At 44.5% G+C, this 16,910-nt stretch overlaps 3 protein-coding genes across 3 annotated transcripts in view; 2 read left to right on the top strand and 1 right to left on the bottom strand.

Annotated features, from left to right (window-relative positions):
• NFKBID (NFKB inhibitor delta) overlaps positions 1-5,952 on the top strand; it is a 56,302-nt gene extending 50,350 nt beyond the window's left edge. Inside the window, exons 9-12 of the mRNA XM_070763992.1 lie at positions 806-951; positions 2,247-2,363; positions 4,504-4,668; positions 5,687-5,952. Coding sequence (XP_070620093.1) covers positions 806-951; positions 2,247-2,363; positions 4,504-4,668; positions 5,687-5,752 — 494 coding nt within the window. The 3' untranslated portion in view covers positions 5,753-5,952. The remainder of the gene's footprint in view (positions 1-805; positions 952-2,246; positions 2,364-4,503; positions 4,669-5,686) is intronic.
• The window catches only part of LOC139173994 (IgGFc-binding protein-like), an 842,349-nt gene that overhangs the window by 593,567 nt on the left and 231,872 nt on the right, over positions 1-16,910 (top strand). The gene's annotated exons all lie outside the window — the stretch shown is intronic.
• NPHS1 (NPHS1 adhesion molecule, nephrin) overlaps positions 11,791-16,910 on the bottom strand; it is an 87,589-nt gene continuing 82,469 nt past the window's right edge. Inside the window, exons 28-30 of the mRNA XM_070764152.1 lie at positions 13,608-13,653; positions 13,356-13,498; positions 11,791-12,310 (exon numbers count right to left, since the gene is read on the bottom strand). Of these exons, the coding sequence (XP_070620253.1) occupies positions 12,182-12,310; positions 13,356-13,498; positions 13,608-13,653 (318 nt within the window). The 3' untranslated portion in view covers positions 11,791-12,181. The remainder of the gene's footprint in view (positions 12,311-13,355; positions 13,499-13,607; positions 13,654-16,910) is intronic.

The following is a 16,910-nucleotide window of genomic DNA, read 5'->3' on the forward strand; positions in this document are numbered from 1 at the left end:
CTCTGTAGCCGCCCCGACTCTCTGGAACCAGCTCCCCCCGGAGATTAGAACTGCCCCCACCCTCCTTGCCTTTCGTAAACTCCTTAAAACCCACCTTTGCCGCCAGGCATTGGGGAATTGAGATATCTCCCCCGGGCCTGTACAATTTATGCATGGTATGTTTGTATGTATGTCTGCTTAATAATGGGGTTTTTTTTAATGTTTTCAAATTATTAGATTTGTCATGAATTGTTTTATTGTGTTGTGAGCCGCCCCGAATCTATGGAGAGGGGCGGCATACAAATCGAATAGATAGATAGATAGATAGATAGATAGATAGATAGATAGATAGATAGATAGATAGATAGATAGATAGATAGATAGATAGATAATTTAATTTAATTTAATTTAATAATTTAATTTAATAATTTAATTTAAAATTTAATTTAAAATTTAATTTAATTTAATTTAATTTAATTTAATTTAATTTAATTTAATTTAATTTAATTTAATTTAATTTAATTTAATTTAATTTAATTTAATTTAATTTAATTTAATTTAATTTAATTTAATTTAATTTAATTTAATTTAATTTAATTTAATTTAATTTAATTTAATTTAATTTAATTTAATTTAATTCAATTCAATTCAATTCAATTCAATTCAATTCAATTTAATTTAATTTAATTTAATTTAATTTAATTTAATTTAATTTAATTTAATTTAACAAAAATTTTTAAAGAGTTCACACAGAGAGAGAGAGACACACACACACACACACAAGGCAGGCATGCTGTCTGACTCCATTTGTGCGGTGTTCCTGCAGGTCTCACTCCTTTGCACTGTGCCGTCATGGCTCACAATGCTGCCTTCCAGACACAAAACATGGAGCCCTTGCACCAACATCACCTGCAGAACCTACTGCTCTGCATTCAGCGACTTTTGCAACTTGGTGCTGATTACAAGAGCCAGGTGAGTGAGTGAGTGAGTGAGTGAATGGTTGGGCAAGGATTCTTACCTTGGAATAGGGGAAGGATCCCTGACTCTCCAGGAAGAGTGGTGACAATAGCCCAGGGGTGTCAGACTGGATTTCAATGAGGCTGTAAGGGGTTGCAGCCAGTAATGGGCAGCCAAAATTTTTACTGTGGGTGTGGCTTATTTTGTGGGTGTGGCTTAATGGTCATGGGACATGGTAGGAGTGGCTTGCCAGCCATGTGACCAGGAGGGAGTGGCTTGAACGATCATCATTGTTCAAGTGAATTGTTAAATAGTCGACTTACAACCTTACCAGTGTCGCTCACTGGGGTGATAATTTGCTTTGCTTTTCCTGTGCTCTCCTTCCTGGGTGAGAAAATATTATTTTACTGAAAGAGTAGTAGATGCTTGGAACAAACTTCCAGCAGACGTAGTTGGTAAATCCACAGTAACTGAATTTAAACATGCCTGGGATAAACATAGATCCATCCTAAGATAAAATACAGGAAATAGTATAAGGGCAGACCAGATGGACCAGGAGGTCTTTTCCTGCCGTCAATCTTCTATGTTGTGTGACAGATCTGACTTTCCCCATTTGGAAGTAACACCCGGTTCCATCTAAAAGTGGGACCTCCTTAGATCAGGTTTCTCCAACTTGGCAACTTTAAGCCTGGCAGACTTCAACCTTGGCAGAATTGGACTTCCTGGCTGTGGAATTCTGGGATTTGAAGTCCACCAGGTTTAAAATGGCCAAGGTTGGAGACCCCTTGCTATAGACTAAACTGGAAAATTCTCTGGACCCACCACTGGAATCTGCGGCACGCATCCCAGTGACCAGTCAGGTCCCACAGAGTGGGTCTTCTCCGGGTCCCGTCAACTAAACAATTCCACTTGGCGGGACCCAGGGGAAGAGCCTTCTCTGTGGTGGCCCCAGCCCTCTGGAACCAACTCCCCCCAGAGATTAGAATTGCGCCCACCCTCCTTGCCTTTCGTAAGCTACTTAAAACCCACCTCTGCCGCCAGGCATGGGGGAATTAAGATTCCTTTTCCCCCTAGGCCTTTACAATTTTATGCATGGTATGTTTGTATGTATGTTTGGTTTTTTATATTAAGGGGTTTTTAATTCGGTTTTAGTATTGGATTACTATTGTTCACTGTTTTATGATTTCTGTTAGCTGCCCCGAGTCTTCGGAGAGGGGCGGCGTATAAATCCAATAAATAAATAAATAAATAAATAAATAAATAAATAATGCCTGGGTTTCTGACCTTTGCTTCCTTTTGACTTTGACTAGGACCTGAAGAGCAGCAAAACCATCCTGCATCTGGCTGTTCAAGCTGCAAACCTGCCTTTGGTCCAGTTCCTCCTCAAGGTGCCTGGACAAGAACGCATGAATTTTGTAAACATTAAGGTATGCATTACCCAGGCATTAACCTCAAACCTCAGCTTTTCACTTGAACATAATCACTTACGTGATGCCTTATTCTACTGAGCCACAATGGTGCAGTGGTTAAAGTGCGGTACTGCAGGCTAGTGCTGCTGACTGCCGGCTGACTGCAATTTGGTAGTTCAAAATCTCACCAGGCTCAAGGTTGATTCTGCCTTCCATCCTTCTCAGATGGGTAAAATGAGGAGCCAGATTGTCGGGGGGGGGGGGGGGGCACCCACCCCCGTCATCGTAACTTCAAACGGATGCTAGTGAATTGTTGTACTGTATAACTGCAATCGGTTACATTTAACATTTGTCAAGGCTGCAGGTCGTAGAAGCAGCAGGTAAAGAATATCAGGAAGGCATTTGATTTGGGAAAAGATGGGGGGGGAGAGGAGGAGGAAGAGGAGGAGGAGGAGAGGGAGGAGAAAAAGGAGAAGGAGGAAGAGGAAGAAGGAAGAGAAGAAGAAGAGGAGGAGGAAAAGGAGAGGGGAGTGGGAGGGAGAGAGAGTCCAGAAATATTTCGCAAGAAGAGTCCTTCACTCCTCTTCTCACAACAGACTTGAAATTCTTGGTTTAGACAACTTACAACTCCGTTGTCTCCGTTCTGACTTAATTATAGTTCATAAAATCATGTACCAAAATGTCCTACCTGTTAACGACTACTTCACCTTCAACCGCAACAACACACGAGCACGGAATTGATTTAAACTAAATGTCAACCGCTCCAAACTTGACTGCAAAAAATACGACTTCGGCAACAGAGTAATCAACGCCTGGAATGCACTACCTGATTCTGTGGTTTCTACTCCTAACCCCAAAACCTTTAACCTTAGACTAGCTACAATTGACCTCTCCCCCTTTCTAAGAGGTCTGTAAGGGGCGTGCATAAACACACCATTGTGCCTACCGTCCCTGTCCTACTGTCTTCTTTTGTTTCTTTTTATCATTACTTATCTAATGTTTTATTTGTACAAATTACCACCCTATAATGGTTTGACAAAATAGAGAGAGAGAGAGAGAGAGAGAGAGAGAGAGAGAGAGAGAGAGAGATAGAATATAAATAAAAGAAGGAGGGGGAGGGAGAAGGAGAAGGAGAGAGAAGAAGGAAAAGGAGAAGGGGTAGAAGAAGAAGGGAAGTGGGAGAGAGGAGGAGAGGGAGGGAGGACAAGAGGGGAGGGAGGAAGAGACAGACAGAGAGGGGGACAGAGAAGAGAAGGAGGAGGGGGGAAGGAAAGAGGGGGAGGGAGGAAGAGGAGGAGAAAAGTAGGAGGAGGAGGAGGAAGGAGGAGAAAAAGAAGGAGAAGAGGGGTAGGAGGAGGAGGAGAAGGAGAGGGGGAGATGGAGGGATGAAAGGAGGAGGAGGAGGAGGGAGGAGGGGAAGGAGAAAGAGAAAGAGAAGGAGAAGGGAAGTGGGGGAGGGAGGACAGGAGGAGGAGAAGGAGAAAGAGAAGGAGGAGGAGAGGGGAGATGGAGGGATGAAAGGAGGAGGAGGATGGAGGAGGAGGAGGAGGAGGAGGAGGAGGAGGAGAAAGAGAAAGAGAAGGAGAAGGGTAGGATGAGGAGAAGGAGAAGGGGAGGGGGAGAAGGGGGAGATGGAGGGAGGACAGGAGAGGGAGGGAGGAAAGAGACAGACAGACAAACAGACAGACAGATCAGAGAGAGAGAGAGAGAAAGAGGGAGGGAGAGAAAAGGGGAGGAGAGAGAGCAGGACTGCTGAGGCATGGTGCCTTAGACAAGGTACTTCTCCTTTTAAAAAAACCCGTTGCCTGTTCTGCTGCAAGTGGGGGAGTGGGGGTGTGTGAAGCCTATCTCAACAACATGTGCTGCAGAAGTCAAACAGATGAGAACTGCGTGGGTGGGCTTGGCAGTCCTATTGGAGATGCATGAATGCATTTCTCATCTTGCTGCACCTTAAGAGCCGTAACATTAATTTTGTATGTGGGACTGAGGACGGGCACGGGAGCCTTGCTTCCTACCTAAAGGAGGCGTGGTAGGCAGATTCAGGTTCAACATCACCCGAGCCTTGGTGCCTAGGCCTTTCCGGTGAAGGCCTCTCGTGGTAGGAAGACCTATCAAGCTGAGCATCGCCTTACGACGGAGGGCCTTTCTCTATCCTCAGGCACACGGCAACACCGCCCTGCACATGGCAGCTGGTCTACACGGCCATCCTTACCAAGAACAGATTGTCCGCCTCTTACTAGACCACTGGGCTGACCCCACGGCCCGGAACCCAGAAAACGAGCAGCCGGTTCACCTGTTGACTTCGGGACCAGCAGCAGAGCAGGTGGGTTGGGCTTTTGGAACGATCCAGATAAAGGCTGGGAAAGGGGCAAAAAGTTGAAGAGGGATGTTCAGCGTTGGGTTACGAGCCTGGACGCCAAATTGCACTCGCCGCCGCAGCTCATAAATTCTTGCTGGACCAGCGCGATTTTGCTGCTGCACCTGTGGAGGGGAATGGGACTTTTTGCCTCCGCCAGTTGGATGAAGCTCTTTCCTCTGCAGCAGCTGATCGGCCGCTGCCTTCACTCCCTCGCCCAAAGGCCCCCAGCTGTTGGCCCCAGCCCTTTGGCCACAAAAATCCAAATTCAGCCACAGCCTTTTGGCCACATGGGACACTTCGCCAGCATCCAATCAGAACGGTTGTTACAAAATGCTACTTTTGGAAGGAAAGAATGGGACAGTTTGCTCTTTCATACACAAACACACACATTGAATGATAGAGAGGGAAGGGACCTTGGTGGCCATCTAGTCTGACCCCCTTCTCATTCAGGAGACTTACAGAATGATAGAGAGGGAAGGGACCTTGGTGGCCATCTAGTCTGACCCACTTTCTCATTCAGGAGACTTACAGAATGATAGAGAGGAAAGGGAACTCAGTGGCCATCTAGTCTGACCCACCTTCTCATTCAGGAGACTTACAGAATGATAGAGAGGGAAGGGACCTTGGTGGCCATCTAGTCTGACCCCCTTCTCATTCAGGAGACTTACAGAATGATAGAGAGGGAAGGGACCTTGGTGGCCATCTAGTCTGACCTGACCCACCTTCTCATTCAGGAGACTTACAGAATGATAGGGAGGAAAGGGAACTCAGTGGTCATCTAGTCTGACCCACTTTCTCATTCAGGGTAGCAAAATCGGGCATTGAGATGCAGGTAAAACCTTCACAGGCGCAGCAGCAAAATCGCGCTGGTCCCGCAAGAACTTACGAGCTGCAGCGGTGAGCGCAATTTAGCGTTCCAGTTCGTAGCCCACTGCTGGGAATGTTGCAGCTTTGACAATCTCTTGTCTCCTCTTCTCTCTAGCTGCGTCTTTTGCTACGAAGCCGTCGGTCCGGCCCTGGGTTGGTCTATCCCCCATGCTTCACCTGATACAGCCATCCTGGATAGAGGGGAGACCCACCTGTCTCTTGCTCTACCTCGAAGAGCGAGGAAGCACGAATGTCTCTGTTTCTTTCTTCTCCTTTCTGTTCTCCCCATCCCACTCCACCCCCCCATGGAATGTGTTGTCTTCTATTATTTGCTATATTTAATTAAGTTATTGGATAAGGGTGGGGATATCAAGTTGAACCTCAGAGCTTTATATACAAAAAAAAGCATCTCCTCCCAGTAGGAGCTGGTGCCGTGGATCATTGCAGAGAGGACCCACCGTAACCATAAATTATGGGTGGAGAGTCTGTGTTTATCTCCTCCATCACCACTGCCTCCACCACAGGCTGGTGGCATCCCAGATGCAAACCCACGCCACACAATCGCACGAGATTCCATGTCACCAACAAGAATGGTGATCTGAGCATCTGGGTCAATGTTCTGCCACCTGGAACCCTCTGAGTCACTGCAGGTCGGAATCCATCACTATTTGAAGGAAAGTTGATTGATCCGAATTCTGCATCCAGCTACCTCCCTCACTTGGTCCTCTTGACCTTCTGTACAATTAGGAGCCCTCCGTATTCCTTATCCACTCCCACTTTAATCATTTCCATGAAATGGGTTTTATTCTTGAACCATATTGGTTCGTAGAACACTTGAATCTTTTTTATTGTTGTCATTATTCTTGAATCATATTGGTTTGTCGATCCTATGAACTTTTTTTTTAAAACTTGAACCACATTGGTTCGTGGATTACTTGGATCCTATTGTAGTGGGGTCCAGTTTGAGTGATTACTTAAGGCAAAACTGACAATGCAATTCTACGTACAGTGGTACCTCTACTTACGAACTTAATTAATTCCGTGACCAGGTTCTTAAGTAGAAACGTTTGTAAGAAGAAGCAATTTTTCCCACAGGAATCAATGTAAAAGCAAATAATGCATGCGATTGGGGAAACCACAAGGAGGGTAGAGGCCCTGTTTCCTCCCAGGAGATTCCTAGAGAGGCCCCACGGAGGCTTCTCGCTGCCTTTTCCAGTTACAGTTTGGGAGGCTTGGGTTTGTAAGTGGAAAATGGTTCTTGAGAAGAGGCAAAAAAAATCTTGAACATCCGGTTCTTATCTAGAAAGCTTCGTAAGTAGAGGCGTTCTTAGGTAGAGGTACCACTGTGAGGTGGGCAGAAGGCCTGTTGCATTCAATTGGGCTTGCTCCTCAGAAGTAGATCTAAGATGGAATCCTTTTTAGACCAGCACCCCCATTGAATCCAGTCAAGGATGGATTCCTAAGAGAGGGTTTGTGGGGTTTCTTAAAAGAATTACTCAGGTATGTCACTGTCTAAACAATTACAGTGATACCTTGTCTTACAAACTTAATTGGTTCTGGGACAAGGTTCTTAAGGTGAAAAGTTTGTAAGATGAAACAATGTTTCCCATAGGAATCAATGGAAAAGCGATTAATGCGTGCAAGCCCAAAATTCACCCCTTTTGCCAGCCGAAGCACCCATTTTTGCACTGCTGGGATTCCCCTGAGGTTCCCTTCCATAGGAAACCCCACCTCCGAACTTCTGTGTTTTTGCAATGCTGCAGGGGAATCGCAGCAGGGGAATCCCAGCATCGCAAAAACAAGCGCTTTGCTGGCAATGGAAGTCCGGAGGTGGGGTTTCCCATGGAGGGGAGCCTCAGGGGAATCCCAGCAGTGCAAAAACGGGTGCTTCGCTGGCAACGGGAGTCTGGAGGTGGGGCATCCCAGCGGCGGCGGTGGGTTTGTAAGGTGAAAATAGTTTGTAAGGAGAGGCCAAAAAATCTTAAACCCCGGGTTTGTATCTTGAAAAGTTTGTATGATGAGGCGTTTGTAAGATGAGGTATCACTGTACTGGGAAAAGTCTCCATAGACATTTGTAGAATGCATTGTATGTGTCTTTCACTCAAAATGAAATTGGATTTCGACATGAAATTCGTGTAACCTGGAGCATCCGAGGAAGCCCTGTTTTGTGAGCAGGTTTGGGACTTCTAATAGAAGTCTTGGCATGCCCAGCAAATTGAAATTCCCAGGATTTCTCCCAGGGATGGGGATATCATCGTTATTAAGTTAGTGTTAATGACAAGTTAGCCTTTTAAGGCAGAAAGGGTCCTCTTACAGAGGAATCTGCTGGCACTGCTATTAATTATGCCTCAGATTAGCCAGAGGCGAGCAAAGGCAGTTTATACTATAGATCCTTGGTAGTTCAGAAGCATCCTTTGGTCTCGCAAGGAAAGCCGGTGTGTTCAGAACTGCCAAGTTATCTTTGGATATTACTTTTTATTGTGATTATTATTTAGGCTTCGGCCTGCATCGAACCCGGTCACAGCATCTGTGTCCAGACAGCTGTAGCCAGATCTTTGGCTTGCTTTTTAAAAATAAAAACCTTACATGGGCCGCAGCATCAGTCTTGAGCTCTTCCCCAAGACTGCGTTATCTTCCTTCCGTTTCGGAAAGCTGTAATCTCCACGAAGAGAGGAAAACCGTTCCCCTTTGTCCTCTGTGCTTTTTCTCCGATCCTCAATTCCTGTTCTCCAAGTATCTGGCAGGAATTACGGCTGCTCCTCGACATTCATTTAGCGACCATTGAAAGCAAAAATGGAAACTGAAAAAAGTGACTTACAGCCGTTCCTCACATTTATGGCTATCGCGGCATTCCCCGTGGCCACAGGATCAAAATTTGGATGCTTGGCGACCAACATGCATTTAGGACAGAGGTCTTCAAACTTGGGAACTTTAAGACTTGTGGACGTCAACTCTCAGAATTCTCCAGCCAGCTATGCTGGGAGATGAAGTCCACAAGTCTTAAAGTTCCCAAGTTTGAAGACCCCTGATCTAGAACAATTGCAGCATCCTGGGGTCACATAATAATTAATAATAACAATTTATTAGATTTGTATGCCGCCCTTCTCCGTAGACTCGGGGCGGCTCACAACAACATAAACTTCAAATTAATGTAAAAAGTTACTAGTTTAACAATGCTTTTAAAATATCCTATTTGTAAGTTCAATGACATAATTGCCAATTTGTGATCTTCCCATCTGGTTTTGTTAAATACATTTTTGCCCAGCGGTGCAATCTACTTTTAGGTCCCACAGAGTGGGCCTTCTCCGGGTCCCGTCAACTAAACAATGTTGGTTGGCGGGCCCCAGGGGAAGAGCCTTCTCTGTGGCGGCCCCGACCCTCTGGAACCAACTCCCCCCGGATATTAGAACTGCCCCTACTCTCCTTGCCTTTCGTAAGCTCCTTAAGACCCACCTGTGTCGTCAGGCATGGGGGAACTGAGACATCTCCCCCGGGCATATACAATTTATGAATGGTATGTGTGTATGTATGTGTGTTTAGAAAATGGGGTTTTTAAAATGTTTTTAGTAGAAATTTAGATTTGTTATAAATTGTTTTTCACTTTGTTGTGAGCCGCCCCGAGTCTGCGGAGAGGGGCGGCATACAAAATAAATAAATAAATAAATAAATAAATAAATAAATAAATAAATAAATAAATAAATAAATAAATAAATAAATAAATAAATAAATAAATAAATAAATAAATAAATAAATAAATAAATAAATAAATAATACTTACCTTCCCTACAGGTTTGGAAGTGTGCCAAACTCGCCGTTTCACCCTCTGCATATGCACAGAAGGCTTTGTGCATGCGCAGAGTGTAAAAAACTAGGAAATGGTGATGAACGGGAGAGTGGGCGGAGCCTCGTGCTACTGCCGCCACTAGCGGCCACCACTATTGGTATGCCCAAACCAGGGAGCGCCAGTAGCATTTCACCACTGGTTTTGCCCTGTTTTACGACTCTTCTTGTCACAATTAAATGAATTGCCGCAGCTGATAAGTTTGTGACTTGGTTGTTAAGTGAACATGGCTTTCCCGTGGACTTTGCTTGTCAGAGGTTTTCAAAAGGGGATCATATGATCTCTGGACACTGCAACCATCACAAATAAGAGCCAGTTGCCAAGCAGCTCAATTTTGATCACGTCATGCTACAAAGGTCGTGACTGTCAGGGTTCCAAGTAATAGATCCATAAGTAAAATTCCAAGGCAGGTAGATTCCTCAAAGAACAGCTTTATTGGAAATATCATATTGGCACATGTCTGGTGAAAACCGACTCTAAAGTCTCCTGCGGTTTTCGCCTAGCTAAAAGTTCTTCTACTTTCTCCAAACAATCAGTCACATGGTCCAATCACGGTGCAGACTGGCAGTCGGAAAGCATCACTCCGCCTTCCTCTGACCAGGTGTGAGAATGTCCTTGGTTCTCAAGAGAAAATATTTTGTTTTGGCTACAGAATCCCCTCTCTCTTTCAAATCCTCCCTCCGTATCCCTCAGCTCCAGTGCGGCAACACTGAAGCAGTCAAAAAATAACTTCACTCAAATCAGCTTCTGGGCTGTGTGAAAAACAGTTGTGAGTCACATTTTTCAGTGCCCTGAGCGGTCCCTAAACAAACTGTTGTCGGTTGAGAAATACCTGTCTTTGTAAACCTACAATGCTTGGTTAGCTTTTTAACCTGGAGTTAGTTCTTTACATCTAACGTTTTGCTGTAAGAACCCTGGCTTAAGAATGCAAACCCACAATGTGGGTTTATTTAATAGCTACCTTCATTAAGCCTCCTGTGTGACCATCGCCCACCAATGCAAAGCAGACAAGGTATTTTCACCCGTCGGCATCCGATGGGGGGAAAAGGGATGAAATCACGTAGCCTTGCAAACTCTGCCCTCTCGGTTGCAATCCCACAATGCAGGTCTCGGGAGGACAGGGTTTGCATCAAGATGTTGGCTTCATCCTTTTAACCTTGTCAGGGTCAGGAAGATGTGCCTCGTGCTTTTTAACCCCATCTCTCTGGGGTGTGCTATGCTCCTTTGCATCCTTCTGTGTTTGACATAACGAAAGCTTGCAAGGGTAGATAAACTGACCAGAGGAAAGATCAAGGAGGCTTTACAATGGAACATATGCTGTTGGAGCAAAAATGTAATAAACCTCCTTTAAAAAAAAAATCTTCACTTGTCTCTGCTTTATGGTATCCTTTCCATCCCCAGTGAGCCAAGTGTGGTCTGCCTTCGGCTTACAGTGGTACCTCTGCTTACGAACTTAATTCATTCCGTGACCAGGTTCTTAAGTAGAAACGTTTGTAAGAAGAAGCAATTTTTCCCATAGGAATCAATGTAAAAGCAAATAATGCGTGCGATTGGGGAAACCACAGGGAGGGTGGAGGCCGTTTCCTCCCAGGAGATTCCTAGAGATGCCCCATGGAGGCTTCTCGCTGCCTTTTCCAGCCCTGTTTCCTCCCAGGAGATTCCTAGAGACGCCCCACGGTGGCTTCTCCCCACCCTTTCCGGCCCTGTTTCCTCCCAGGAGATTCCTAGAGAGGCCCCACAGAGGCTTCTCGCTGCCTTTTCCGGCCCTGTTTCCTCCCAGGAGATTCCTAGAGAGGACCCACAGAGGCTTCCCCCTGCCTTTTCCGGCCCTGTTTCCTCCCAGGAGATTCCTAGAGACGCCCCACGGAGGCTTCTCCCTGCCCTTTCCAGCTCTGTTTCCTCCCATGAGATTCCTAGAGAGGCCCCACAGAGGCTTCTCCCTGCCCTTTCCGGCCCTGTTTCTTCCCAGGAGATTCCTGAAGAGGCCCCACGGAGGCTTCTCCCCACCTTTTCCAGCCCTGTTTCCTCCCAGGAGATTCCTAGAGACTCCCCACGGAGGCTTCTCCCCGCCTTTTCCAGCCCTGTTTCCTCCCAGGAGATTCCTAGAGAGGCCCCTCCAGTTCTTATCTAGAAAAGTTCGTAAGTAGAGGCGTTCTTGGGTAGAGGTACCACTATATTTATATTTTATGGCTTTCTTGCATTTTGAACCTCGCTTTTTAAGCCAAAGGAAAACTCCGAGCAGCTGAGTGGTCGAAAAGACTGGCCCTGAGGTTTAGCTGCAGAAGACAACACACATACAAACACACACACACACACACAAGCCAAGCGAGAAGAAGGTTGGAGAAGGGGGGAAAAAAGAAATAACCTTCAAGCTTAGGTAGCAATTCTTAAAGTTGCCATTTTTATTAAACCCAGCTGTGGTCTAAACAGTAGAATTAGCCACGCAAAGCAACAGCTGTGGGGGACCCAAGGCATCGGATTCCGGTAGGGAAAGAGGAGATTGCTAGCCCTAGGCTGTTTTGCCAAACATTTTACAGTTGATTTGCAAGAATCCAACCAGCAGTCAAAACAAAAGTGTCACATTATCCTTCGTAGGTCGAGCACAGCATTTTTTTGCAACCTCAGCTAATCCAGGTTTAGTTATATGGTGTGAACCCACCCAAAAACTGCACCGCTGGATTTAGCGTCTGTGCGTGGATAAGAAATATAGGATAAAAAGAAGGAACGAAGAGTTACCAGGAGACAACGCAATCTTCCACGCTGGGTTACTTAGACCAGTTCCCCTTGTTGTTCAAAAGGCAGCTCTGTATCCAGGGGTAGATAGTTTGCTACCGAGTCATAGATCGGTGCTTTCTTTGTGGGGGCAGCTGGCCATCTTCCAAATCCTTGGTAGACATGCTAAACGCAAGGAATAAAATCTGATAAAATTCCATGTTATTTTTAAAGTATTAAGGTAGAGGGAAGGGAAGGGAATGTGGAACGGAACAGAACGGAACAGAACAGAATAGAATAGAATGTTATTTTTAAAGTATTAAGGTAGAGGGAAGGGAATGGAATGTGGAACGGAACAGAACGGAACAGAACAGAATAGAATGTTATTTTTAAAGTATTAAGGTAGAGGGAAGGGAAGGGAATGTGGAACGGAACAGAATGGAACAGAACAGAATAGAATGTTATTTTTAAAGGTAGAGGGAAGGGAAGGGAATGTGGAATGGAACAGAACGGAACAGAACAGAATAGAATAGAATGTTGTTTTTAAAGTATTAAGGTAGAGGGAAAGGAATGTGGAACGGAACAGAATGGAACAGAACAGAATAGAATAGAATGTTATTTTTAAAGTATTAAGGTAGAGGGAAGGGAATGTGGAACGGAACAGAATAGAATAGAATGTTATTTTTAAAGTATTAAGGTAGAGGGAAGGGAAGGGAATGTGGAACGGAACAGAACGGAACAGAACAGAATAGAATAGAATGTTATTTTTAAAGTATTAAGGTAGAGGGAAGGGAATGTGGAACAGAACGGAACAGAATAGAATGTTATTTTTAAAGTATTAATGTAAAGGAAAGGGAAGGAAATGTAGAATGTGGAATGGAATGGAATAGAGGAATGGAGTGGGAATAGGAGATGGGATAGAATAGAATATAAGAGAAGAGAACGCAACACAACACAACACAACACAACAAAATGAGAGAGTTGGAAGAGACCTTGGAAACCTTGTACTATTTCAGACAAATGGTTGTCCAATCGGTCCTTTAAAACTTCCAGTGTTGAAACATTCACAAATTTTGGAGGCAAGTTATTCCACTGATGAAATACTTTCACTGAAGTTCCCATCCAACGAAACTCCATTGATAAAACAACCTACCACACCCTTGATCAGAAACCGCAGAGTACAACACAACAGGGCTTATCTCAGAATTCCCCTTCCTCTCAAGGTACTCACTGCATATTCATTGACCCAAGGTTCATCGCTGGTGTTCCATTCACCATACAGGGGTCCCATGTCCTCCAATCTCCTAGGACCTCCTACTTCCTCGTATTCATGATGCTCATGAGAGCCAGTCCAAGGGAGCGAGATGTTGGGATCTGCAAGGAAAGTTCCTCTTTGCCCTCAAAGCAATCAAAGGATGGGCCTGAATGTGGACTTAGGACTGGAATGGAGAGGAGTGGGGAAAGGTTATCAGCTCTTACCTACCTGTAACACTAGTATTGGTGGTGGCTGATGTCTTAGTAGAACTGCCCTGTAGGAAGAGCCAACCAACAATGTCAGGAACAAACAGGAAAAATTCTGGCCTTGAAAACCATTTAGAAACTACTTCTAGTCCAGAATGGGATGATGTCAGCAGTAATGGAGAAGTGCCCCTGAGGCCTGTATATTATTATTATTATTATTATTATTATTATTATTATTATTATTATTATTATTTATTAGATTTGTATGCCGCCCCTCTCCGTAGACTCATATATGACCTGTACTGAATCAGCTTCTGGATGCAATGCAATACACTAGTTATTATTTATAAAGACTTATATAGCTTCGGGATTAGCTTTTGGAGGATCTACCCATCTCCTTTAGCACCAGCATATCCAATGGGTCCTGTTGATTAAAGAGTATTACTAGCAGGACCCAGGAGATGATCCTACTCTTTGAAACAGCATCCCCCTTCTCCTCATGAGTTTTACAACCCCTATCATTAAGCAATATTTTAAAAATACTTTCCACCAGGACTTGGGTGGGCCTCCTATTTATGGTATCCATCCACCCATCCATCAATTCATGCATGCATGCATCTATCAATCAATCCACCCATCTATCCATGCAGCCATCAATCTATCTATCCATCCATCCATCTATTCATTCATTCATCCATCCACCCACCCACCCATCCTTCTATCCATTTATGGTGGAAGGTCTTAAGCATAAAACGTATCAGGAAAGACTTCATGAACTCAATCTGTATAGTCTGGAGGACAGAAGGGAAAGGGGGGACATGATCGAAACATTTAAATATGTCAAAGGGTTAAATAAGGTCCAGGAGGGAAGTGTTTTTAATAGGAAAGTGAACACAAGAACAAGGGGACACAATCTGAGGTTAGTTGGGGGAAAGATCAAAAGCAATGTGAGCAAATATTATTTGACTGAAAGAGTAGTAGACCCTTGGAACAAACTTCCAGCAGACGTGGTAGATAAATCCACAGTAACTGAATTTAAACATGCCTGGGATAAACATAGATCCATCCTATGATAAAATACCGAAAATAGTATAAGGGCAGACTAGATGGACCATGAGATCTTTTTCTGCCGTCAGACTTCTATGTTTCTATGTTTATCCACCGAGTTTGTGGAGAGGGGCGGCATATAAATCCAATAAATCTAATCTAATCCGCCTCCTGCCGCACGAATCCCAGCGACCGATTAGGTCCCACAGAGTGGGCCTTCTCCGGGTGCCGTCAACTAAACAATGTCGGTTGGCAGGCCCCAGGGGAAGAGCCTTCTCTGTGGCGGCACCGACTCTCTGGAACCAACTCCCCCCAGAGATTAGAACTGCCCCTACTCTCCCTGCCTTCCCTAAACTCCTTAAAACCCACCTCTGCCGTTCAGGCATGGGGGAATTGAAACACCTCCCCCGGACATGTTTAATTTATGCATGGTATGTTTGTGTGTGCGTCTGTTAGTATATGGGGTTCTTTTAAATCTTGTATAAATTTTAAAGTTTTCTGATTATTTATGATTTGTTCTATCTTGTTGTGAGCCGCCCCGAGTCTTCGGAGAGGGGCGGCATACAAATCTAAATAATAAATAAATAAATAAAATAAAATCTATCCATCCATCCACCTACCCAACCAACCATCCAACCAACCATCCAACCAACCAACCAACCAACCAACCAACCAACCAACCAACCAACCAACCAACCATCCAACCATCCAACCAACCAACCAACCAACCAACCAACCAACCATCCAACCAACCAACCAACCAACCAACCAACCAACCAACCAACCAACCAACCAACCAACCAACCAAAGAGTGTATATCTAAGTCTGCCCCCATCTCTTCCATGAGAGCTTAACTACAATTTCCAGCCCTTCACCTTCTGCTAGAGAAACTCTCATTTCCCCACTCTAACAAGGATTGATACATGAGATGCTTTCAAATAGGCTGATTCTCTCAAAATGTCAGAATTATGCTCTCTATTTTGGGGGGTGGAAAGGATCAGATGTCTAGGACTTCTCATTCGACCCAACCCTTTTCGGCTAATAAGAAACAGAAGAAGAGTTGCATAAATTTTTCCAGACAGAGGCAGAAAAGTTCTCTTAAGTGCTCCTGGGGACTTCCCTATAGTTTCCATAAGTTCCTTTGCTCCATAGCAACCCCCAATCCCACCCACTCTTCAGAACGGTAACAATACCCTCTAAAGTTGCATTATGAGGGAAGCTAAGTGAGTCAGTTCGACTAATCTCCTCCAGCTGACATAATTTCTCTCTACTGCTGGAACTGGATTCACTGATACGGTCGTGAGCGCTGGGACTCCGTGAGATGGAATGAACCCAGGGGCAATGCAAAATGTACCCTTATTTCCAAAGGATGCAATCTTGACATTGAGTGGAGGAAGCAACTGAGTAAAACCAGCTGCTTTGACTTAAGCTTCCTTGGGAGGATAAAGCAAGTTTCAAAAAGCTTTGGGGAATAAAAAAGAGAGAGGGATTTTTTTCTTTCTTTCTCTACTAAGTAGGTTTTATGCTTTCACCACCACCATCCCACACACTTACAGGTCATCCTTGACTTATGACTACAGTGGAGATCAAAATTCCCACTGCTAAGCAAGGCTGAATGAATCGTGCCCAATTTTACATATGACCGTCTGTCATCTGCACCTCTAAAACTGTCTGGTTTGGTGCTGCAACCCAACAGGACCGACTCAGACTTCAGAGGACAATCAGAACTGCAGAAAAAACAATTGCTGCCAACCTGCCTTCCATTGAGGACCTGTATACTGTACGAGTCAAAAAGAGGGCGGGGAAAATATTTACTGACCCCTCACATCCTGGACACAAATTGTTTCAACTCCTACCCTCAAAACGTCGCACACCAAGATAACTAGACACAAGAACAGTTTTTTTTCCGAACGCCATCACTCTACTAAACAAATAATTCCCTCAACACTGTCAGACTTTCTACTAAATCTGCACTTCTATACTGCTAGTTTTTCTCATCATTCCTTTCACCCATTTCCTCCCATGTTGACTGTATGACTGTAACTTGTTGCTTATATCCTAAGATTTTTATTAATATTGCTTCTTCATTGCTTATTTGACCCCTATGACAATCATTAAGTGTTGTACCACATGATTCATGACAAATGTATATTTTCTTTTATGTACGCTGAGAGCATATGCACCAAGACAAATTCCTTGTGTGTCCGATCATACTTGGCCAATAAAAATTCTATTCTATTCTAAGCAAATCACTGCAGTTACTAAGTGAGTCACCTAC

Source organism: Erythrolamprus reginae, chromosome 11 (assembly GCF_031021105.1).
Source record: "Erythrolamprus reginae isolate rEryReg1 chromosome 11, rEryReg1.hap1, whole genome shotgun sequence".
Lineage (NCBI taxonomy): Eukaryota > Metazoa > Chordata > Lepidosauria > Squamata > Dipsadidae > Erythrolamprus > Erythrolamprus reginae.